Source organism: Melanerpes formicivorus, unplaced genomic scaffold (genome assembly GCF_026170545.1).
Source record: "Melanerpes formicivorus ecotype bairdi unplaced genomic scaffold, bMelFor1.0.p_v2 SCAF_15, whole genome shotgun sequence".
In the NCBI taxonomy this organism is placed as follows: domain Eukaryota; kingdom Metazoa; phylum Chordata; class Aves; order Piciformes; family Picidae; genus Melanerpes; species Melanerpes formicivorus.
The window spans coordinates 1,333,448-1,358,031 of NW_027142367.1; the positions used below are offsets into that span (position 1 = coordinate 1,333,448).

Below are 24,584 nucleotides of genomic sequence, written 5' to 3' on the forward strand. Positions count from 1 at the left end.
AGCAGCCAGTGGCATCCTGGCCTGTATCAGGAACAGTGTGGTCAGCAGGAGCAGGGAAGTCATTCTGCCCCTGTACTCAGCACTGGTTAGGCCACACCTTGAGTATTGTGTATAGTTCTGGGCCCCTCAGTTTAGGAAAGATGTTGAGTTGCTGGAACGTGTATAGAGAAGGGCAACAAAGCTGGTGAGGGGTTTGGAGCACAAGCCCTATGTGGAGAGGCTGAGGGAGCTGGGGTCGCTTAGCCTGGAGAAGAGGAGGCTCAGGGCAGACTTTATTGCTCTACCTGAAGGGAGGTTGTAGCCAGGAAGGGGGTGCTCTCTTCTCCCAGGCAAGCAGCACCAGAACAAGAGGACACAGTCTCAAGCTGCACCAGGGGAGATTTAGGCTGGGTGTTAGGAAGAAGTTCTTCATAGAAAGAGAGATTAGCCATTGGAATGTGCTGCCCAGGGTGGTGGTGGAGTCACCATCACTGGAGGTGTTTAGGAAGTGACTGGATGGGGTGCTTGGTGCCATGGTTTAGTTGATTAGATAGTGTTGGATGATGGGTTGGACTCGATGATCTCAAAGTTCTCTTCCAACCTGGTTAATTTTATTTCTATTCTATTTCTATTTAACTGCATGTTGCCAGCATATACTATAAAGTGTTATCTGAGTTTGAAGCGCTTACTGCTGTATTCAGGAGGTTAGAAGTTCATCAGCAGTATAGAAAAATATATATTCAAAATGCAATTAATATGCCATGAATTAGCTAACTCCTGCTTATAATGATTAAAAATATATATATAAACAACACTAATAGCTATTCACTTAGGTGGATTTTCAGAGCACAACAGTGTTTCAAGTGTTGAAAATCAAGACAGGCTCATGGAGCGTGTGCAACAAATGGCCAAGAAAACAGAACAGTAACATAAGGCAGAACTGACATGCTTTTGGATGAGGAAAAAAGACTTGTAATGCAAATAATGATCTTTAAGGTCTCAGCTCTGCTGGATAAACTGCAGCAAGATGGTGCTCAGGTAGTAAGGATGAATGCAAAAAAGCCCTGCCTTTCAGCAGAAGTGACAACAGGCATTTCAGATTCATTGAGACACAGATGCTATCAGGGAAGCCCTTGGGAATGCTGTAGACTCTCTTCAACAGCTTAATTACAACAGATAATCAGATTACTTTACACGTCAAATGCTTGAAATGCAAAATGGACCTCAATAGTGAGTTGTCTAACTTCACAGAAAGATTATTGTAAAGGTGCAGTAAAAAATATCTCTGTGCTTCTAAAAACATAGATGAAGTAGTTTTTCCCCTGGTTATGATATTAAATATAAGATAGAAACAACATAGGTTAAACTTTCATCATTTATGCCCTTCTCAGTGGAGGATAACTGAGAAAGTTTCAGATGGTGGAGCACAATAAAAATGTCAGCAGTCTTTAGAAAAAATACACATGAGAAAAAATATCAGCTGAATTTTGGGCAACACACATAACTCAAAATGACATTCAAAATTACTTAAAGCAAATGAATCACCTCTTCATTGCTACATAACTTGAGCAGAGAAAGAAAGGTGCACTGAAATCAAAACAAAGTTGTGAAGCACAACATACAGAATACAGAATTGACCTGGTTGGAAAAGAACTTCAAGATCATCAAATCCAACCTATCACCCAACACCATCTAATCAACTAAACCACGGCACTAAGTGCCTCATCCAATTTCTTTTTAAACACTTCCAGGGATGGTGACTCCACTACATCCCTGGGCAGCCCATTCCAATGGCCAATCACACTTTCTATGAAGACTTCTTTCTAAGATCATGCCTATACCTCCCCCTGCATAGCTTGAGACTGTGTCCTATTGTACTGGTGCTGGTTGCCTAGGAGAAGCGACCAACCACCATGTGGCTACAACTTCCCTCCAGGGAGTTGTAGAGAGCAATAAGGTCTCCCCTGAACCTCCCCTTCTCTAGGGTAAGCAATCCCAGCTCCCTCAGCCTCTCCTCATAGGGCTGTGCTCCAAACCCCTCCCCAGATTTACTGCCCTTCTCTGGACACGTTCCAGCAGCTCATCATCTTCAGGGGATGGCAGAAATTATATTCAAGCTCTTTCAAAAAGAAACCCTATCCATTATTCATAGCTATCTTCCAATGCTTCTCCCATTTGCCATGTACAGAGTCACTCCAGCAAGCACAGTTGCCTTTTGCTAGACTTCACTGACTGTGGTATTTCAGGCTGACCCTGCTGAGCAGTGCAAGCAGGAAAAGGAGTAATTGCAAACTGCCTTAAAAACCAAGTATGCAAAATGGCTGAACCATCCCACTTTGGAAACAAAGTTTCCAAGCTGATCGGTACCCTTAATGAGGACAGGACAGTGTTCAGATGTCATTCATCCATACAGTCTCCTGCCGATGACCTTTGCAAAGAACAAATCAGTACCAAGCAGTTACAGTATCTACTATATCTTACTATATAGGAAATGCCAACCAATTTTCGTATATGTATCAGCTCTAACATTACTGTTTGCAGACATAGAACTGTTTAAAGCTGCGCATAAAGAAAAAATTCTTATCTTGTGCCCAGCACCCCTTTGGCACATCTGATAACTAAAAAGCAAAGAGACTTGGAATGGAAACTTACTTCATAAGAAAGGCACAGTGCTCATAGAAGTAATGCAAAGCTTTACCTTGGGATCAGGAAATTGATGAGGGGATTGAGTCCATCATCAGTAAATATGCAGATGACAACAAGCTGGGGGCAGGAGTTGATCTTTTAGACAGTAGGAGATCTCTTCAGAGGGACCCTGACAGGCTGGACAGGTGGGCAGAGTCCAAGGGCATGATATTTAATACACCTAAGTGCCAGGTTCTACACATTGGCCACAAAAAACCCATGGTGGGGTCAGAGTGGCTGGAGAGCAGCCAGGCAGAAAGGGACCTGGGGGTACTGGTTGATGGTAGGCTGAACATGAGCCAGCAGTGTGCCCAGGTGGCCAAGAAGAACAATGGCATCCTGGCCTGTATCAGGAACAGTGTGGCCAGCAGGAGAAGGGAGGTCATTCTGCCCCTGTCCTCAGCACTGGTCAGGCCACACCTGGAGTACTTTGTCCAGTTCTGGGCCCCTCAGTTTAGGAAAGATGTTGACTTGCTGGAATGTGTCCAGAGAAGGGTAACAAAGCTGGGGAGGGGTTTGGAGCACAGCCCTATGAGGAGAGGCTGAGGGAGCTGGAGTTGCTTAGCCTGGAGAAGAGAAGGCTCAGAGAAGCCCTTATTGCTGTCTACAACCACCTGAAGGGAGGTTGTAGCCAGGTGGGGGTTGGTCTCTTCTCCCAGGCATCCAGCAGCAGAATAAGAGGACACAGTCTCAAGCTGCACCAAGGGAGGTTTAGGCTGGGTGTTAGGAAGAAGTTCTTCATAGAAAGAGAGATTAGCTATTGGAATGTGCTGCCCAGGGTGGTGGTGGAGTCACCATCACCGGAAGTGTTTAGGAAGAGACTTGATGGGGTTCTTGGTGCCATGGTTTAGTTGATTAGATAGTGTTGGATGATGGGTTGGACTCGATGATCTTGAAGGTCTCTTCCAACCTGGTAAATTCTATTCTATTCTATTCTATTCTATTCTATTCTATTCTATTCTATTCTATTCTATTCTATTCTATTCTATTCTATTCATAAGAAAGGTACAGTGCTCATAGAAGTAATATAAAACTTTACCTTGTGATCATGAAATACTCTTTGCAAATCAAATTATAGACAGGATATATAAAACTACTCTTTTTGCAAAACTCGGTGTATTTTGCCACATACATAAAGAGCAAAACAAAAAAAAAGCCATTTGCATTCATTTTGTTCATGCCCACCACAAATATTTTTGTTTGTATGTGCAAGCCACAGAGATTATTCTTCACTTATAGGTCTCTTAGATGGCATATTTTGAGAGAGGCCTTTGTGGAAATACGTGTTTTGGTTCTATATTTAAACTTGATCCCCTTTAACTCAGTTCCTATTCCTTTCTGCTTCAGTGAGAAAATTCTGTAATACACATATCCCCAAAGTCTTGGAGATGCCTGGTGTTGAAACCTTGCTGAAATTTCTTGCTTTTTAAAGAAATCTATCTTTGGATTGCCAAAGTATGCCTAAGTGTAACATTTTATAGTACCTTAAGGATTGAGGATAAACAGCAAAGCTATTAAATTCAAACCCACAGTGTTTACATGTACAAAGTATCCTGTTGCATATCTTAAACACATCACAAACATGAAACTACACCAAAACTTCAGTTTGGCTCTGGTAAGAAGACACTGCTGCACTGCTTGATACTGCAAGTGTAAGATCTGCTGGAGCAATGTTGGGAAACATTTAGCAAGCTAGTATTTTGAAATGCTTGCATATGGGTAAAGGGTTATTTGATACTCAATATAATGAATTTCTGAATTGCATTAACCACAGCTTGGTAAGGAGGTATGGCACTTAAGTTCTTCAGTTGTGTGGAATTGGAGCAATGGCATTTCAATACATCTGTAAGCAAAGTCATTAAAAGCATCTATGATCTTTTGATGCATACAAGTAAGGTTTATTAGAGTTCTTGCTTCCTCTTCTCAGCATCACTCATTGGAATAGGTTGCCCAGGTGTAACAAAATGTATTTTGATATATTATATGTAATACTTCTGGCAGTGGTATCTTCAGACATCGCCATACCTCATTTACAAAGTATACTTACAGGCTCTGTTATTTGGTTGTGGGTAATATATTCCACATACAAGGAATATGAAGACAGTCAAAGAATTTAAGCAAAATCATGAATTTCCAATGCAGTGATTCGAATTGGAAAAAGAGGTGCCATGGTCTGTGGTTTCCCACCAGGGGGATTCTATAGCAGAGTAGAACAGAACAGAACAGAACAGAACAGAACAGAATAGAATAGAATAGAATAGAATAGAATAGAATAGAATAGAATAGAATAGAATAGAATAGAATAGAATAGAATAGAATCAACCAGGTTGGAAAAGACCTTCGAGATCATTGTGTCCAATTTATCATCCAACACTATCTAACCAACTAAACCATGGCACCAAGCACCCCATCCAGTCTCTTCCTAAACACTTCCAGTGATGGTGACTCCACCACCTCCCTGGGCAGCCCATTCCAATGGCCAATCTCTCTTTCTGTGAAGAACTTCTTAGAATCATAGAATCATTAAGGTTGGAAAAGACCTCAAAGATCACCTAGTCCAACCTGTCACCCAACACCTCATGACAACTAAACCATGGCACCAAATGCCACATCCAATCCCCTCTTGAACACCTCCAGGGATGGGGACTCCAGCACCTCCCTGGGCAGCACATTCCAATGGCTAACAACTCTCTCTATGAAGAACTTCTTCCTAACATCCAGCCTAAACCTCCCCTGATGCAGCTTGAGCCTGTGTCCTCTTGTTCTGGTGCTGCTTGCCTGGGAGAAGAGACCAACCCCCACCTGGTTACAACGTCCCTTGAGGTAGTTGTAGATGGCAATAAGGTCTCCCCTGAGCCTCCTCTACTCCAGGCTAAGCAATACCAGCTCTCTCAGCCTCTCCTCATAGGGCTTGTGCTCCAGCTAGGTACTCACAGCTTGCTACTTTTCTCTGGTATCTTTGCAGACAATGTATCTGTAATTCAAGCAGTTCTTGATTTGGAGAAGGCTAAGGGGCCTCTCTCTTCTTGTGCCCAGTTCACAGGATGTAGCTTTTCCTTGGCTTGGAGAAGGCTAAGGGGCCTCTCCTCATGCCCAGTTCACCAGCTGTAGCAATGCAGCTCTTCTGAGATTCAGTTCTCTCAGGGCTTTCTCCCTTTCCTCCTCCACTGCAGGGTTCTCCGTGTTGGTTGCCTTGGTCCAGGTACAAGGGCCTAGGTGTGGTTTTCTTAGTAGGGCAAGTTGTTCACCTGCAACTCCAGCAGCATTTGGCTCTTGTTGCTTTCTTGGTGAGAACAAGGCAAATTGCCTGCCTTCTCAGTTGGTTAAAGTACTGTCTGAAGACAATTAATGTCCATTGGTAACAGAGAAATCTATAGGATGGGGCATACCCAAACACGGCCATAGGCACACACAGTTCACAGGTGTGTTACAAGTTTAATTACATGTGCTACAGGTTTACCTGGACCATCTGGACCCCAGGAAATGTCCAGCTTTGCAAATTCACAGATGCTTAACCTATTGTCTGGCTTAGGACAAGTTTTGGAGCTTGTGTCTTCAGGAAATCAGGAAGGTGGAGGAGCCACCATCCCTGGAAGTGGTCAAGAAACTTGTGAAGATGGCACTTTGGGACATGGTTTAATGGCCATGGTGGTATTAGGCTGATGGTTGGACTTGATGAAGTTAGGGTTCTTTTCCTACTGAAATAATTCTGTAAGTCTATGATGCTGTGAAACACATAAAGCATTAAAAACCCTTCAGCAGTTCATTCCAAGTAAAGAGAAGCAATACTTTTAAGAATAAGCTAGTTATTGTTACTGTTATTGTGGTTATTTTGCTTGAGCTGGTAAGAGGAAAGCTGGTTTGGTTACTGCAATTGTGTAAATCATAGGAAACATCCATCCATTCAAATATCTATACTGTTGTTTTCTCACAAACCCATGTTCTTAGAGTGGTTTCCCTCTGTAAAGCAAATGTGAAGGCCAAACCAAATCATACAGCTTTGGAACTGTTGAACATTGCAAGATTAGGAAAATCTATGCTGAAGCTGCCATCACCATCAGGGACAAACATAAACCAGAAATTAAGTTTCATTATTATTTTTAATCAGCTCCTTGTGTCACCTCATCAGAAAATCTTTTCCTTTAAACATATTCTCTTTGAGTCAAACACTGAAAAAATCCCATAATTCTGGCTGCAGCCAACCTTATTGATTCTATGATTCTATAGTGGTGGTGAATGGTGCCACATTCAGCTGACAGCCAGTCACTAGTTGTGTGTCCCAGGGATCAGTGCTGGATGAGGGGATTGAGTCAGTCATCAGTACATTTGCAGATGACACCAAGATTGGAGCAGGTGTTGATCTGTTAGAGGGTAGAAGGGCTCTACAGAGGGACCTTGACAGGCTGGACAGATGGGCAGAGTCCAACATGATGACATTCAACAAGTCACAATCACCCCATGCAGCACTGCAGGCTGGGGTCAGAGTGGCTGGAGAGTAGCCAAACAGAAAGGTGCTTGAGGGTACTGATTGATAGCAGCTGAACATGAGCCAGCAGTGTGCCCAGGTGGTCAAGAGGGCCTGTATCAGGAAGAGTGTGGCAAACAGAAGCAGGGAAGTGATTGTGCCCCTGTACCCAGCACTGGTTAGGCCACACCTTGAGTCCTGTGTCCAGTTCTGGGCCCCTCAGTTTAAGAAGGACATCGAGACACTTGAACATGTCCAGATAAAGGCAACGAGGCTGGTGGGAGGCTTTGAGCACAAGCCCTATGATGAGAGGCTGAGCGAGCTGGGATTGTTTAGCCTGGAGAAGGGGAGGCTCAAGGGAGACCTTCTTGCTGTCTACAACTACCTGAAGAGAGGTTGTAGCCACGTGAGGTCTAGTCTCTTCTCCCAGGCAACCAGCACCAGAACAGGAGGACACAGTCTCAAGCTGTGCCAGGGGATGTTTAGGCTCGAGGTGAGGAGAAAGTTTTTCACCGAGCGAGTTGTTAGCCATTGGAATGTGATGCCCAGGGAGGTGGTGGAGTCACCATCCCTGGAGGTGTTCAAGGGGGCAATGGATGTGGCACTTGAAGCCATGGTTTAGTTGTCATGAGGTCTTGGGTGATGGGTTGGACTCGATGATTTTTGAGATCCCTTCCAGCCTTATTGATTCTATGATTCTATGCCAAAAAGCAGACTTCTAAGCAAGCTTTTTATTTCTGAAACTAGCCATTGAATTATTCTTTCACTGAGGAAATCTAGTCTATGCTCTGCAATGCAGGACAGAGCTGCCTGTCTCCCTGTCTTGCTATATTGCTTATTTTCATTAGCTGCAGGGACGTGGAAGCATGGATTTTTAATATACTTTTATTGCCTTTTAGATGGGTGACTTACTGACAGTGTTTCTGGGGCATTTCTTCCTGAGTTTTTATGACTACAGCTTTTTGATGACTGTGCTTTTAAAAATTTTATTGGGGTATAATGGTTGACTTTCTATAGGGATAGATGACAAATTCTGTACGGTGCAGTGCTGAAAATGTTCATTTGAATGTAGAGAGACTTTCCCCCCTTGCCCCCAGAAAAAGAAAACATAGCAAGCCAGCAATCCACACTGCAAACACTGGTATGGCTTTTGTCATCTTCTGTCCTTATAAAAGTATTTTTGAAAGCAGAATCCAAAATAAAGCAACCTGAATCTCTTTTAAAGTAATCCATATAAGTTACACAGTGAAAGTCTATTTCCTTACCCCTTCACAATGAGGAACACAGAGTGCAACAATAGTTGTTCTAGAAACAATGACTTTCTACTGTGCCTTCATAAGAAGAATGATGAAATGGCAACATTGAATTATCCCGGAGAGTAAAGAGAAACAAGAATGCTAACACTGCATGTGAGTACACAGATATTCTCAGGAGGCTCTGTGGGTGTTGCTGTACCTGGCTACAAGAGTCTGCTTTTGAAAACAGTCATTCCTCACAGCTAGTCTTTTTCATTTCCCTTGGTGTAACATTATTAGGTTGTCATCCTGCACAACATAAAAGAGGTTGTGGAAGAATCACAGATAAATACTTTCTCCAGAAAGTTAGGGGATGAGGAAGAGAACAAGTTATAGCCACCAGCATCTCCCAGCAAGAAATCTTGTGTTATTACTCCCTCATAACCCATGCTCTTTAACATCTTTATTGATGATGTGGATAAGGGCATTGAGTCCATCATCAGTAAATTTGCTGATGACACCAAGCTGGCAGCAGGAGCTGATCTGCTGCTGGAGGGCAGAGAGGCTTTGCAGAGGGACCTTGACAGGCTGGACAGATGGGCAGAATCCAACGGCATGAGATTGAACACATCCAAGTGCTGGGTTCTGCACATTGGCCACAACAACCCCATGCAGAGCTACAGGCTGGGGTCAGAGTGGCTGGAGAGCGGCCAGGCAGAAAGGGATCTGGGGGTACTTGTCGATGGTAGGCTGAACATGAGCCTGCAGTGTGCCCAGGCAGCCAAGAGGGTCAATGCCATCCTGGCCTGCATCAGCAACAGTGTGGCCAGTAGGAGTAGGGAGGTCATTCTGCCCCTGTACGCTGCACCTTGAGTCCTGTGTCCAGTTCTGGGCCCCTCAGTTTAGGAAGGATGTTGACTTGCTGGAATGTGTCCAGAGAAGGGCAACGAAGTTGGTGAGGGATTTGGAACACAAGCCCTATGAGGAGAAGCTGAGGGAGCTGAGGTTGCTTAGCCTGGAGAGGAGGAGACTCAGGGGTGACCTTATTGCTCTCTACAACTACCTGAAGGGAGGTTGTAGCCAGGTGGGGCCTGGCCTCTTCTCCCAGGCAGCCAGCACCAGAACAAGAGGACACAGTCTCAGGCTACACCAGGGGAGGTTTAGGTTGGATGTTAGGAGGAAGTTTTACACAGAGAGAGTGATCGGCCATTGGAATGGGCTGCCCGGGGAGGTGGTGGAGTCACCATCATTGGAGGTGTTCAGGAGGAGACTTGATGGGGTGCTTGGTGCCATAGTTTAGTTGTTTAGGTGGGTTGGATTGGTTGATGGATTGGACGTGATGACCTTGAAGGTCTCTTCCAACCTGGTCTATTCTATTAAATTCTATTAAAACTTTTAGCTGTTATTTGCAGTTGAAAGTATTATTTACAACTTTATTTTAAAGCAGGATCCTATGTTATGAAAGTACTGTCAGAGAAAAAGCAGCAGGAAGGTCTAAAGCAGATTTTCTTCATTACAAATGCAAACATTACAGCGCTATAGTACCATTGCTATTGATCCGAATTCTGTGATGTCCTTTGGAGAAGTCTTTGCTTTTAAGGAAAGTGAAACAACAAAGGTGAATCCACAACACTATTTGCCATTAGAAGCAGGCAAATAAACTCAGAGCATACATATTCTTCAATAAAGATGTATTTTATAAAATAGCAAGAGTTACCTAAGCCCAATCCCTAAACCCAAGTACACACATCATGAGGTCTTGGGTGACAGGTTGGACTTGATGATCTTTGAGATCTCTTCCAACTTTATTGATTCCATGGCTCTATTTCCTCATGGTGTAAATTAACATCCAAAAGAGTACTTTCAGTGTACTTTACCTTGAACTCTTCTTTTTCCTTTCTCTTAAAAAGTCAGCTAATGCTACTTTGAAGGGTATTTTGTTACACCAGCAGATGTACTTGTTGTAAAATAGAGTACATATCCTCCCAATCTTTTTATACATTCTCAGAAACCAGTACACCCTAATTAATTTCATCTGAATCTTACAGATTTATGGAATCACGCCCTATTTAATTTCATCTGAATTTTAACCATGTCCTTGCACTTAATTCCACTTTACCATCTTGCCATGCCATCTTAATAATAATCACTTCTGAGATTCCAGCTTCTGCATATTAATTAAAACTGTGGACTTATATTACAGCACTAATTTAACTACTGGGCTGTGAGAATTGGGGCATCTGGAAGAAAACTACCTGAAGGGAGGTTGTAGCCAGATGGGGGTTAGTCTTTTCTCCCAGGCAACCAGCACCAGAACAAGGGGACACAGTCTCAAGCTGCACCAGAGGAAGTTTATGCTCAAGGTGAGGAGAAAGTTCTTCACAGAGAGAGTTGTTAGCCATTGGAATGTGCTGCCCAGGGAGGTGGTGGAGTCCCAATCCCTGGAGGTGTTAAAAAAGGGATTGGATGTGGCACTTGGTGCCATGGTCTAGTCATGAGGTCTTGGGTGACAGGCTGGACTTGATGATATTTGAGGTCTCTTCCAACCTTGGTGATACTGTGATACTTGGTGCCATGGTCATGAGGTCTTGGGTGACAGGTTGGACTTGATGATCTTTGAGGTCTTTTCCAACCTTATTGATTCTATGATTCAATGACAAAGAATGGACTGTTCAGTACTTGACTACCCCAGTATCTTGTGCTTTAAAAGTGGGGTGTTTTCTTTAGGTGTGACAAGTGACCTCCAGAAAATTACATAACATCAAAACAATCAAAACAACACATGACTAATCAAAATTAAAGCTGTGAAGTGCATCATACAACATTTGAAAGAAAGGTATTTCTACCTGTATCGGACATGCTCAATTGTATCATATGTCAGCTTGCTGCTGATATTCTGACTATGAGGGTTACCTAGGAAAGAACAGAGACACAGAACTTAATCACATTTTCGATATTAATAATTTTTTTAATGAAAGCATTACAGCAACACAGACTGAAAAAATGACAAAGAAAGATTTAACACATTTAACTTCACAGCAATGCCCTGAAGCTCCTTGCAGTCAAGAGAATGAACATGTAACAGAGGGCAGCAATTACACAAGTTCTTGAAACTTCAGCTGGATATCTCACCAATAGTTGGGCAGTTCTCTAAACCATGAAGGTACAGCTGCATATGCACAAATCTACAAGGAAAAACTACAGACAAAATGTACATTCATAAATATATTTGAGCACTAGCTATCTGGAGATGACAGGTATTTCATCAATGGCCACCAGGACTAACACTGCTTGTTTTAGTGCCTGAAATTCAAATAGCTTGTAAAAACAGAAACTTTATTGCAATATTAATAGCAACCTCAGTGCAACTCAGCACAGGCATGTATTAACAATTAAGAGTACATAAGAAGAGCACAAATTTATCTTCTTGAGCAAAAAAGATTACAGCAATATCCACACAGGCTCAGCACTTCCCAAGTAGCAAATTCTTAAAGAACATGTCTAAACAATGAGGAAAGAGAATAAAAAAAAAAAAAAAGATGTTATTTTACTACAGTTTATGCAGTAGGCTGGAATAATAGCTACTCTCTTTTTAAAATCCTGAAATCACCCTACTGATAGTTATTGAGCAAAGGTGTTGAAAAGAATAATAGATTTAGAGCTCAAGCTCAGAACTAATACTTAGACATTTCCTGTAGGATGTTGCATTTCTGTAATTACCACTTCAAATATTCTCAATCTGGAAGTGAGATTCTCTCTTACTTACAATATTTCCCCTCATTTCCACATGCAACAGCTAAACTACAGCTCTTTGGGCCTGCGGATTATCACCAAGAAAGTAAAAACGGTGCAAGTAAAATTCCCCCTTCACTCACATCTGTGTCTACTAACTGAACTCTTTTTATACAACAGTTACTGCCCTCAAAGTATGAGAGGTAACTTGAAAAGAAAAAGAGGTTTGGCCACACTAGAGAGAAAAGTAGTATTAAAAAGATACAATTTATTATCTCACAGCATTATAGGTACTACACAAATCTTCTCCAAACTGGCACGATGCTATTTCTGTTCACAAGCATTAAATTCACCTTTTTCCCCCCTGCCATATACAGATGGTACTAACTATAAGGGTTGAGCCCAAAGTTGTTTGAAATAACCAAGATCAGAGTGAATATATTTCACTTCAAAATGTCTGTAGTAAAAGAACATTAATTTTAATATCACAAACATCCGCTTGAACAGGAGAATTTGAATATAATCAACATATCTTGTCACAATAGCAAAAAGCCCCTATCAAGGACATCTGTTTTGTAGAGGAACTGAAATCCGTGCTCTGGATCCTGATCTTGTCAGCATTCAGGAAGCAAAACAGAAAGAAATGACACACTGAAAATGAGAATTACCCATAAGTCTCAAGTGGCTCACCCAGGTGACAAGCACAAGTGTGCTGGTGCTTGACTGAAGAGTACACTGCACTGGTTAGGCCACACCTTGAGTACTGTGTCCAGTTCTGGGCCCCTCAGTTTAGGAAGGTTGTTGACTTGCTGGAACGTGTCCAGAGAAGGACAACAAAGTTGGGGAGGGGTTTGGAGCACAGCCCTATGAGGAGAGGCTGAGGGAGCTGGGGTTGCTTAGCCTGGAGAGGAGGAGGCTCAGGGCAGCCCTTATTGCTGTCTACAGCTACCTGAAGGGAGGTTGTAGCCAGGTGGGGCCTGGTCTCTTCTCCCAGGCAACCAGCACCAGAACAAGAGGACACAGTCTCAAGCTGCACCAGGGAGGTTCAGGCTGGATGTTTGGAGGAAATTCTACACAGAGAGAGTGATTGCCCATTGGAATGGGCTGCCCAGGGGGGTGGTGGAGTCACCATCATTGGAGGTGTTTAGGAGGAGACTTGATAGGGTGCTTGGTGCCATGGTTTAGTTGATTAGGTGGTGTTGGATGATAGGTTGGACGTGATGACCTTGAAGGTCTCTTCCAACCTGGTCTGGTCTGGTCTATTCTATTCTATTCTATTCTGTTCTGTTCTGTTCTGTTCTATTCTGTTCTAACAGCTTTTTTTCTAAATCTGTTCAGAGGGAACTGGACAAGCTGGAGAAGTAGGCACAGGTGAATATCATGAGGTTCATCAAGGCCAAGTTAAAGGCTCTGTAACTGGGTTAAGGCAATCCAGGCCTCAATACAGGCTGGGGGATGATGAGATTATGATCAGCCCTGCAGAAAAGGTGGACAAAAAGCTGGACATGAGCCAACACCGTGCACTTGCAGCCCAGAAGGCAAATCAGCCAATCACCTCCTGGGCTGCATCCAAAGAAGTATGGCAAGTAGATTGAGAGAAGTGATTCTGCCACTGTACTCTGCTCTGGTGAGACCTCACCTGGAGTACCATGTCCAGCTCTGGTGTCTTCAACAAAAGAAGGACATGGAAGTGATGGAGAGGTTCTAGGAGAGGGCCACAAAAATTATCAGAGGGCTGGAGCACCTCTCCTATGAAAACAGGCTGAGAGAGTTGGGGTTCAACCTGGAGAAGAGAAGGCTTCCAGATACTGTGCAATTTTGTAGATATTTTATTCACATTCTTATATGCAAGATCGCTTTGGCAATTAACATCCTATTTTTCTCTGTATGTACCAAAGTCTTACAGTCTGAGAGAGGTATAGCACCTATTTCCTGCTTGAATTCACTTTGACCTAAGCTGTGTTCCAAAGGAAGTGTTTACACTTAGCTGCTGTGATGACTCTCACTGAGAAGGGAGATTGTTCCAGATTCTGGTCTTTGTGTAGGAAATTGGTTTTGTATTTTGTACAGGGAAAAGAAAAAAAAACCACCACCAAACAAAAACCAACACAAAACCACACCCCAAAAAACAGTGCTCAGAGCTACATTGAGGTTTGGGGTTTTTTAGTCCCCAGCATGGTATCCTAGTCCCTGAGCAGGAATCATGTTCCTATTGATTTTAATTCTTCACCAACACAGATATGTCCTTGGCCACCAAAGAACAAAGCTAGAAGTGGCACAAAGGGACTATGACTCCTTTGCAAAATCACTGATTTTCCAACTGCTCTATAGCAGTGTGAAAATCCCACAGAAATACTCGTCCAAGAAGTCGAGAGGCATGATTTTGAGCTATTTAGATGCAGACTCGAAATGACTAATGGCAACACTGCTTTGCACTTACCATAAACATTGTTTCTGAGGTCATCAGTAAAAGCTTTAAGTAGACTCTCTGGGAAAAGTGCTGAGCCGGCATGGTCAAGGTAAGTAATCCCTAAAATAAAAATAAAATTACTAGATTCAATTTTTACAGCATTTAATCCCATTTTCTCCCATGGGCTACATTGTGAAGTGCACCACTCAGACAGCCCTAGTGCAGTACATCATATAAAAAAGGACAGTTTCCCTGAGTTTCCCAGAGTGTGGTAATTGTCTGCTTGACTTAGAGGTCTCCACAGCTCTTGAAAAGTATTTCTCATATATGCTTCAGTAGCCAATATTCACAGCAAGACATCTTCATTCACTATTAGAAAAAAGAAAAGAGAAAGAAAAAAAAAATACAGTAGAAGTCTAACATTGCAATTGCTGCTTGGTAATTTTTCATTAAAACTAAAATATTTTAAAGTGGTCCTTCCTTTTATGTGCGTTCCTTGGAAGAGAAAAATCTTTCTGTGTCTGCCTGTACAAGACTGACCAAGCTAGTGTCTTCAGCCACAGTATCTTGTTACACCCAGGCACTACTTATTATGAAAACTACTATTACCAGTGCTGGTTAGGCCACACCTTGAGTACTGTGTCCATTTCTGGGCTCCTAAATTTAAGAAGGACATTGGACTCTTGAGCGTGTCCAGAGACGAAGGGTTAAAATTTGAAGAGCAGAGCTCCAAGCACTGATAGACTGGTAAGAGGAGGCAGTGTTAGCCTTGATGGCTCTTGAACCATGGGAACACAGTGCAGCAGTGTAGTTGGAGGAGCACAGATACCTGATTACAAACAGTTATTATGACCTGAAAGTGTAAGACTTCACACATATCATATATTGTTATAAGAGGGATTGTTATAAGAGGGGATTGTTATAAGTTTGGGGTTGGGGAGCAGTGTAATGCCCCGGTAATCCATGAGGAATTAGTTCGGGACCTGCTGAGCTACTTGGACACTCACAAGTCCATGGGACCGGATGGGATCCATCCTAGGGTGCTGAGAGAGCTGGCAGATGAGCTGGCCAAGCCGCTCTCCATCATTTTCCTCCAGTCCTGGCTCACCGGAGAGGTCCCAGGTGACTGGAAACTGGCCAGTGTGGTCCCCATCCACAAGAAGGGTCGGATGGAGGAACCTAGAAACTCCAGGCCAGTCAGTCTGACCTCAATGCCAGGGAAAACGATGGAGCAGATTATCCTGGAGGCAATAACTGCACACCTGAAGGACGGCCAAGGGCTCAAGTCCAGCCAACATGGATTTAGGAAGGGCAGGTCCTGCCTCTCCAACCTGATCTCCTTCTATGAACAGGTGACCCATCTGGTGGATGTGGGGAGGCCTGTGGATGTGGTCTACCTGGACTTCAGCAACGCCTTTGACCCCGTCCCCCATAGCAAACTGCTGTCTAAGCTGTCAGCTTGTGGCTTGGACCACTACACTCTGTGCTGGGTTAGGAACTGGCTGGAGGGCCAAGCCCAGAGAGTGGTGGTGAATGGTGCCACATCCAGCTGGTGGCCAGACACCAGTGGAGTCCCCCAGGGATCAGTACTAGGCCCTGTCCTATTTAACACCTTCATTGATGATCTGGATGAGGGCATTGAGTCAGTCATCAGCAAATTTGCAGATGACACCAAGTTGGGAGCAGATGTTAGTCAGTCAGAGGGTAGAAAGGCTCTGCAGAGGGACCTCGACCAACTGGACAGATGGGCAGAGTCCAATGGGATGGCATTCAACAAGTCCAAGTGCCGAGTGCTGCACTTTGGCTACGGCAATCCCATGCAGAGCTACAGGCTGGGGTCAGAGTGGCTGGAGAGCTCCCAAACAGAGAAGGACCTGGGGGTGCTGATTGACAGCCACCTGAGCATGAGCCAGCAGTGTGCCCAGGTGGCCAAGAAGGCCAATGGCATCCTGGCCTGCATTCGGAATAGTGTGGCCAGCAGGAGCAGGGAAGTCATTCTGCCCCTGTACTCTGCATTGGTTAGGCTGCACCTTGAGTACTGTGTCCAGTTCTGTGCCCCTTAAGAAGGACATTGAAACACTTGAATATGTCCAGAGAAGGGCAACAAGGCTGGTGAGAGGCTTTGAACACAAGCCCTATGAGGAGAGGCTGCGGGAGCTGGGGTTGCTTAGCCTGGAGAAGAGGAGGCTCAGGGGAGACCTTATTACTCTCTACAACTACCTGGACTGAGGTTGTAGCCAGGAAGGGGTTGGTCTCTTCTCCCAGGCAACCAGCATCAGAACAAGAGGACACAGTCTCAAGCTGCACCAGGGGAAACTTAGGCTTGAGGCGAGGAGAAAGTTCTTCACAGAAAGAGTAATTGGTCATTGGAATGAGCTGCCCGGCGAGGTGGTGGAGTCACCATCACTGGAGGTGGTTAAAAAAAGGTTGGACATGGCACTTGAAGCCATGATTTAGTTGTCATGAGGTGTTGGGTATTAGGTAACAGTTTGGACTTGATGATCTCTGAGGTCTTTTCCAACCTTATTGATTCTATGATAATAATTATTCTTATTAGCACTAACAGTGGTAGTGTTGCCTTCTTGCTAACAGATGAAGCAATTCTCTCAAGAGCTGACAAGGCCTATACCATGCTTGAAGCCCAGAGAAAGAATTAGTTTAACTTTTAATTCATTTAAGCATTTCTTGTCACTCTGCTACTTAACATTCAATTAAGTTTTAAAATGTCCTTATGTATATATACACATATGTATTATATAGATACGAAATTAATATTATTAAGCTCTTTCAAAACATTTAAATAAATGCTTATTGGAATCAAAGGCTTTTTCATGTTTGACCATTTTAGATTTCCTAATATTTGGCAATTATTCTTCCATTTCTCCTGTGTGCTTCATGCCCCTTATTTTATATTTTATTTTTCATTTTACTTACCTTAAGGATTTCAACCTACTTCAGCTTTTAATGATGAGCATGATGAAGATTAGAATTTAAGTATTTTAAAGGCCTTACCTTTCCACAGGGATTCAAAACTGAATTAAGCTTTAAACAAGAAGGTTTGATACATAGAAATATGTATCATTATTATATTGCTGTAGTAGTGATTCAGTTTTTAAAGCTGTGAGGCAGTGTTAATGATAAAATGAGTTCAGACATTCATCCCTCCTCATTTGCAAAAGAGAAAAGCTCTTGGCTATCCCATGTGCAATGTCTAGTGAAAGTAGGATTTTTAAGGATGTCTTGAAGGTGCTTTGAAGTGCTTTGAGGGGTTGAGCACAGAGAAAACCTGGAATGATTTATTGGATGCACAGGCTTTATTGTTTTAAATTTAAAAATCCCCAAAACCTACAGTTGTCAATAGTTTCTGTCATACAATATGAAGCAGTGTATACAGGTACAAAAGAGTCCATATGGATGTTTCTGACAGGAGAGGTCACCAGTTGCTCATCTGATCTCTAAAGTGCAGGAGATTTGTATGAAGAGGAACATTGCATCATGGCAGGAGACAGTCGAGCCCCTGTCTGGCAAAGCATGGGAACAGCAGCAAGGCTGTCTTCCATGAGAACTTCGTATGTAAGCTTAGGAAGAGTTAGATGAGCAGGCAGTGAGGTGGTTTGAGAACTGACTGAAAGAGGTCAGAGCTTGTGATCAGTGGTGCAGTCTAGTTGGAGGCCTGTAGCTAGCAGTATTCCCCAAGGGGTCAGTACGGAGTCGAGTTTTGTCCAACATATCCATCAATGACCTGGATGAAGTGTACCCTCAGCAAACTTACTGATGGTACAAAACTTTAAGGAGTGGCTGATACACCAGAAGACTGTGATGCCATTCCGTGAGACTTTAACAGGCTGGAGAGCTGAGCAGAGGGAAACTCATGAAGTTCACCAAGGGCAAGTGTAGAGTACTGCATGGATTGATCTGCTGGAAAGCATCTCCATGGAAATGGTCTAGGAGTCCTCGTGATAACAAGTTAATCTAACTTACATTAAGAAGAGTGTTACCAGCAGGTTGAGGGAGGTTCTCCTCCCCCTCTACTCTGTCCTAATGTGGCCTCATGTGGAGTATTGTGCCCAGTTCTGGGCTCTCCAGTTCAAGAAAGACAAGGAACTACTGGAGAGAGACCAGCAGAGGTTACTAAGATGATTAGGGTACTGAAGTATTTTTCTTACAAGAAAAGGCTGAGAAACTTGGGGCTCCTTAGCCTGGAGAAGAGAACACTGAGAGGGAATCTTATCAATGGCTATAAACTTCAAAGGGCAGGTATCAAGAAGATGGGGCCAGACTCTTCAGTGGTGCTAGCAATAGGACAAGTGGCAGTGGGCCCGAAGTGGAGACAGGACATTCTGCCTGAATATAAGAATCATAGAATCATAGAATTGTTAGGGTTGGAAGGGACCTCAATGATCATCTAGCTCCAAACCCCTGCCATGGGCAGGGACCCCTCACACTAGATCAGGTTGCTCAGAGCCTGGAGCACCTCTTACAAGGAAAGACTGAGAGACCTGGGGCTGTTTAGTCTGTGGAAGAGAAGGCTGACAGGGGGACCTTATCAATGTCTACAAATATCTGAAGGATGGCTGTCACTGGGATGAAGCCAGTCTCTTTTCAGTGATACCCAGTGATAAGACAAAGGGCAATGAACATAAACTCAATTACAGGAAATTGCATCTCAGCATGAGAAAAAACTTATTTACTGTAAGGGTGATGGAACACCTGAACAGGCCTGAACAGGAAAGGACCTTTGAGATCATTAAGTCCAACCTATCACCCAACACCATCTAAGCAACTAAACCATGGCACTAAGTGCCTCATCCAGTCTCTTTTTAAACACTTCCAGTGATGGTGACTTCACCACCTCCCTGGGCAGCACATTCCCAATGGCTAATCTTTCTTTCTGTGAAGAATTTCTTTGTAACATCCAGCCAGTTGTTTTTAAAATGCCCCCTTTGGTTATATTATTTTGGTTATGTTACTTCCTCCTTTGGTTATATTTCTTTTAAAATGTGGAAGGACATTTGGCTGAGAAGGGAAAAAAACATTAATTCTTAAAATTTGATTTAAACTTTAATGCTGCTGTTTAATTGAAAACACAGAACAGTATTTAATGCTCTCTCCTTGTTGCCCCCCCCAATAACTAATAGGTTCTCTCGTCATTTGAGACTGTGCTGAGATAAGTGTCTTTCTTGATATTGCACTTTTTCATTAAAATATTTTAAAAGAAAGAAAAAGAAAAGTGGCACATGCACTGCCAAAGAAAACTACATTTATAACTTTCATTGTGCTTTTCCCCTCCAGTTTAATAACATCTTCTCTTTTAACGTTATTAAATTCACATTAACCAAAGAGATTTGTCAGTATATACCGAATAATATGGTTCCCCCTGTTTAACTGTGGTATGTAGCATATAGGCTGTCAGCAGTAGGAAATTATGCTGTTTATGCAAAGTAGCACTAAAAAGAAAATATAATGTGATCTACCAAAAGAAAATGAAAATGCAATATCCATCAGGATGTGGTTTCATTGCTCAGGGAAGAGGTAAGATTAACTTTGACCTAATAATAAAACAACTATTTGATAAAACCACATTTCAGAAGTAGATTTTCTTTTATAGGAGTATAAAAAAATATTCCATGTGTCAGCATTAATTATGGGAAGTTACTCAGCAAGAGTATCAGTCCCTAAGTTGTAATATTCATACGGTAATAAACTTGCAGATTAATTTTACATGGAGAACTATTCCTGCATCTGGCTCAGGGCAATCCCAAGCACTGATATAGGCTGGACATTGCCTGGCTTGAGAGCAGCCCTGAAGAAAAGGACTTGGGGGTGCTGGGGAATGAGAAGCTCAACAGGAGCCACCAGTGTGCACTTGCAGCCCAGAAAGCCAATCACATCCTGGGCTGCATCAAGAGAAGCATGGCCAGCAGGTCAAGGGAGGTGATTCTCCCCCTCTACTCTGCTCTGGTGAGACCCCACCTGGAGTACTGTGTCCAGTTCTGGAGCCCCTATTACAGGAGCAATCTGGAGGCGCTGAAACATGTCCAGAAAAGGGCCATAAGAATAATCAGAGGGCTGGAGCTGCTCTGCTATCAGGACAGACTGAGAGTTGGGGCAGTTCAGTCTGGAGAAGAGAAGGCTCCAAGGAGACCTTCTTGTGGCCTTCCACTATCTTAAGGGGGCCTGGAAGAAAGCTGGGGAGGGACTTTTTAGGGTGCCAGGTAATGACAGGACTAAGGGGAGTGGAAGAAAACTCAAAATGGGTAGACTCAGATTGGATGTTAGGAAGAAGTTCTTCCCCCTGAGGGTGGTGAGACACTGGAACAGGTTGCCGAGGGAGGTGGTGGAACTAATGCTTGTCCCTTAATATCCATTCCTCTTTTCTTTTCTCCTTTTTTTCTCTAGTTAGCTTGGACAAGAAAGGGGGGAAGAGAGAGGGGATTCTCCTCAGGAGGGTTTTTCTGTGTTACATTCTTTCCTGTGAATTTTGTATATATTGTAAATACTGTATATTTTGTACATATTCATTGCATTTCATTCTGCTTGTAAAATACAGCTTTTCATTCGCTTCTCTGAGTTAGCTGTGCTTTATGTGGTGGGAGGATTACACCTTCACACTACCACACCTGGTGACCCAGCTCCTATCTGGCTAAATGATTATTCCTTTAGTATTATGCAATCTTCCCTTTTAAGCCCTGAAATTGTTCTTGGTGCTACACATTTTTGAACTTTGAGTAATACTTCCAAAAAAAATTAAGTCAATTTGCCTACATTACATGTGCCTAATCAAAGTCCACCTCCTGAACTGTTGGCCACCCTGTCATTTGCTCTCTACAACTACCTGAAGGGAGGTTGTAGCCAGGTGGCAGCTGGTCTCTTCTCCCAGGCAACCAGCACCAGAACAAGAGGACACAGTCTCAAGCTGCACCAGGGGAGGTTTAAGCTGGGTGTTAGGAAGAAGTTCTTCACAGAAAGAGAGATTGGCCATTGGAATGGGCTGCCCAGGGAGGTGGTGGAGTCATCATCACTGGAGGTGTTTAGGAAGAGACTGGATGGGGTGCTTGGTGCCATGGTTTAGTTGATTAGATAGTGTTGGGTGATAGGTTGGACTTGATGATCGCAAAGGTCTCTTCCAACCTGGTCTGGTCTATTCTACTCTACTCTACTCTACTCTACTCTACTCTACTCTACTCTACTCTACTCTACTCTACTCTACTCTACTCTACTCTATTCTGCCCCAGACACCAAAATAAAACAATCTCTGTTGTAGCTTCACAGATTATTTTTCATCGCCCCTGCACCTCAAAATTCCTGCACTCCATCTGATTACAGCCTGCCAGCTACGTTTTCAAAAGTTTCAAAATGAAGAATTAAACATGTATCTACAAGACAGCAATTGTACAGAGTTGTGAATTTTGATTGGTGTATATAATTGCAGTTCAGTGGGATTATATGCACAATATTACTTGGAAAGTAAATACAGTCAATGCCCCTAGGGAGGTAGTATGTATCTTAAGCACAGCAATATTAACAAAACCAGTATGAAATAGATTATATGACAACAAGCTGAAGGCAAGATGAAGCTTTAACTGTCAAAATATAAATATGACAGATTTTCACTCACTCAACAAAAGCAAGAGAACAAACAAGTAACAAAATAAAGTGGAGAATGCTCTACAGAAGTTGTAGACAACTGTGCTATCTTTTGGACACAGTGAGGTTTTAACAGGTAGCATCACATCAGATACCTCAGATTATTTTACACATCTAAGTCAGTACTCTTTAGAGGCAGCTCCCCTTTAACATAGACTGCCCCCAAGGATGCTTCTAAATTAAATCATAGAATCACAGAATCATTGAATTGTCAAGGGTTGGAAGGGACCTCAAGGATCATATAGTTCCAACACCCTGCTGTGGGCAGGGACACTTCACACTGCATCAGGTTGCTCACAGCCACATCCAGCCTGGCCTTCAAAACCTCCAGGGATGGGGCTTCTACCACCTCCCTGGGCAACCTGTTCCAGTGTCTCACCACCCTCATGCTGAAGAACTTTTTCTTAACATCCAATCTGAATCTGCCCTACCTATAGTCCTATCATTACCTGATACCCTAAAAAGTCACTCCCCAGCTTTCTTGTAGGCCCCCTTTCAATACTGGAAGGCCACAATTAAGTCTCCTTGAAGCCTTCTCTTCTGCAGACTGAATAGCCCCAACTCCCTCAGTCTGTCCTCACAGGAGAGGAGCTCCAACCCTCTAATCATCCTTGTGGCCCTTCTCTGGACACCTTCCAATACCTCCAGATCCTTCCTGTAATAGGGGCTCCAGAACTGGACTCCAGGTGGGGTCTCAAAAATAGCTTAAAAAATGTAATACATACAACATTCATAAAAGTGCCTGAAAACTCACAATGATACAGGGCATGATGTGCCCACACACTGTATGCACAAAGATCCTGTCCTGCAAACCCATTAGTGAAGTACATTAAGAATAAAAGAAAAAAGAAATTGCTGTTGCTGGGTAATTTCTGGATTAAACAGTGAATATTGTTATCTGTGCCCTGAGTCCATGTTTTGCATCAGTTTAGGTAAAAACTAGCAATACCAGAGTATGTTTAACAGCATTGCTCTCATCTAAACACTCTTCCTCTGCTAGGACAAGGTAATGTTAAGGCTGAGTTGCTCTTTGAAACACCACAAAAGTGCAGTGTTTGACAGACAAGGCCACAGATACCTGAAGCCTGAGTAGCTACCAGGAAATTAAAAGACACACTGTTTCTCAGCATGATTTGACTTAATTGCTACAGGCCCAGTGAAGTGACACAGCAGTGTTACTGCCCAAGTAGTATCTGACTGGAGCAGGTTCTACTTTCCACTGCCCGTTCTTTTGAGCCCATCAATTTGAGTAATCCCAGATCAACTTGACAGCCAAGTGATCTGCACTGGACTAAGAGCAAGCTGCATAATGGCATCAATACTTTAAGGGCCACTAACAAGTTACTGAGTTCTGTGGGAAGGACACAGTCTCAAGCTGTGCCAGGGGAGGTTCAGACTGGATGTTAGGAGGAAATTCTACACAGTGAGAGTGATTGCCCATTGGAATGGGCTGCCCAGGGAGGTGGTGGAGTCACCATTATTGGAGGTGTTTAGGAGGAGACTCGATGCGATGCTATTCTATTCTATTCTATTCTATTCTATTCTATTCTATTCTATTCTATTCTATTCTATTCTATTCGTATTTAATTAACATATTTTAGTGTTTGACTTGATGGACTGTGCAATTACATTTAACCGTAAGTTCGCATTATTATTCTGCTCATATATTGGCTTGCATTATTTGCTTTCATTGTGTTATTACCTACAGCAAAGTAGACAGAACATTAAAATAGTTTACACTCAACCCCACACACCTTCCTTGCTTGCTGTACTCCTCAGCAGTGGCCATTCTGACTCCATGAAAGCTATTTATGTGGGTAGGGTCTGAACCTCCCCTGGTGCAGTTTGAGACTGTGTCTTCTTGTTCTGGTGCTAGTTGCCTGGGAGAAGAGACCAGCCCCCACGTGGCTACAACCTCCCTTCAGGTAGTTGTAGACAGCAATAAGGTCTCCCCTGAGCCTCCTCCTCTCCAGGCTAAGCAGCCCCAGCTCCCTCAGTCTCTCTCTCATAGGGCTTGTGCTCCAAACCCCTCATCAACTTCATTGCCCTTCCAGCAACACACATTCCAGCAAGTCAACATCGTTCCTAAACTGAGGGGCCCAGAACTGGACACGATACTCAAGGTGTGGCCTACCCAGTGCAGTGTGCAGGGGCAGAATGACCTTCCTGCTCCTGCTGGCCATACTGTTCCTGATGCAGGCCAGGATGGCATTGACCCTCTTGGCTGCCTGGGCACACTGCAGGCTCACGTTCAGCCTACCATCGACCAGTACCCCCAGGTCCCTCTCTGCCTGGCTGCTCTCCAGCCACTCTGACCCCAGCCTGTAGCACTGCATGGGGTTGTTGTGGCCAATGTGCAGAACCCGGCACTTGGATGTGTTCAATCTCGTGCCGTTGGATTCTGCCCATCTGTCCAGCCTGTCATTGGGTC

At 43.4% G+C, this 24,584-nt stretch overlaps 1 protein-coding gene across 1 annotated transcript in view; it reads right to left on the reverse strand.

Annotated features, from left to right (window-relative positions):
• MOCOS (molybdenum cofactor sulfurase) overlaps positions 1 to 24,584 on the reverse strand; it is a 244,289-nt gene that overhangs the window by 195,844 nt on the left and 23,861 nt on the right. Inside the window, exons 2-3 of the mRNA XM_068147762.1 lie at positions 14,537 to 14,626; positions 11,211 to 11,277 (exon numbers count right to left, since the gene is read on the reverse strand). Of these exons, the coding sequence (XP_068003863.1) occupies positions 11,211 to 11,277; positions 14,537 to 14,626 (157 nt within the window). The remainder of the gene's footprint in view (positions 1 to 11,210; positions 11,278 to 14,536; positions 14,627 to 24,584) is intronic.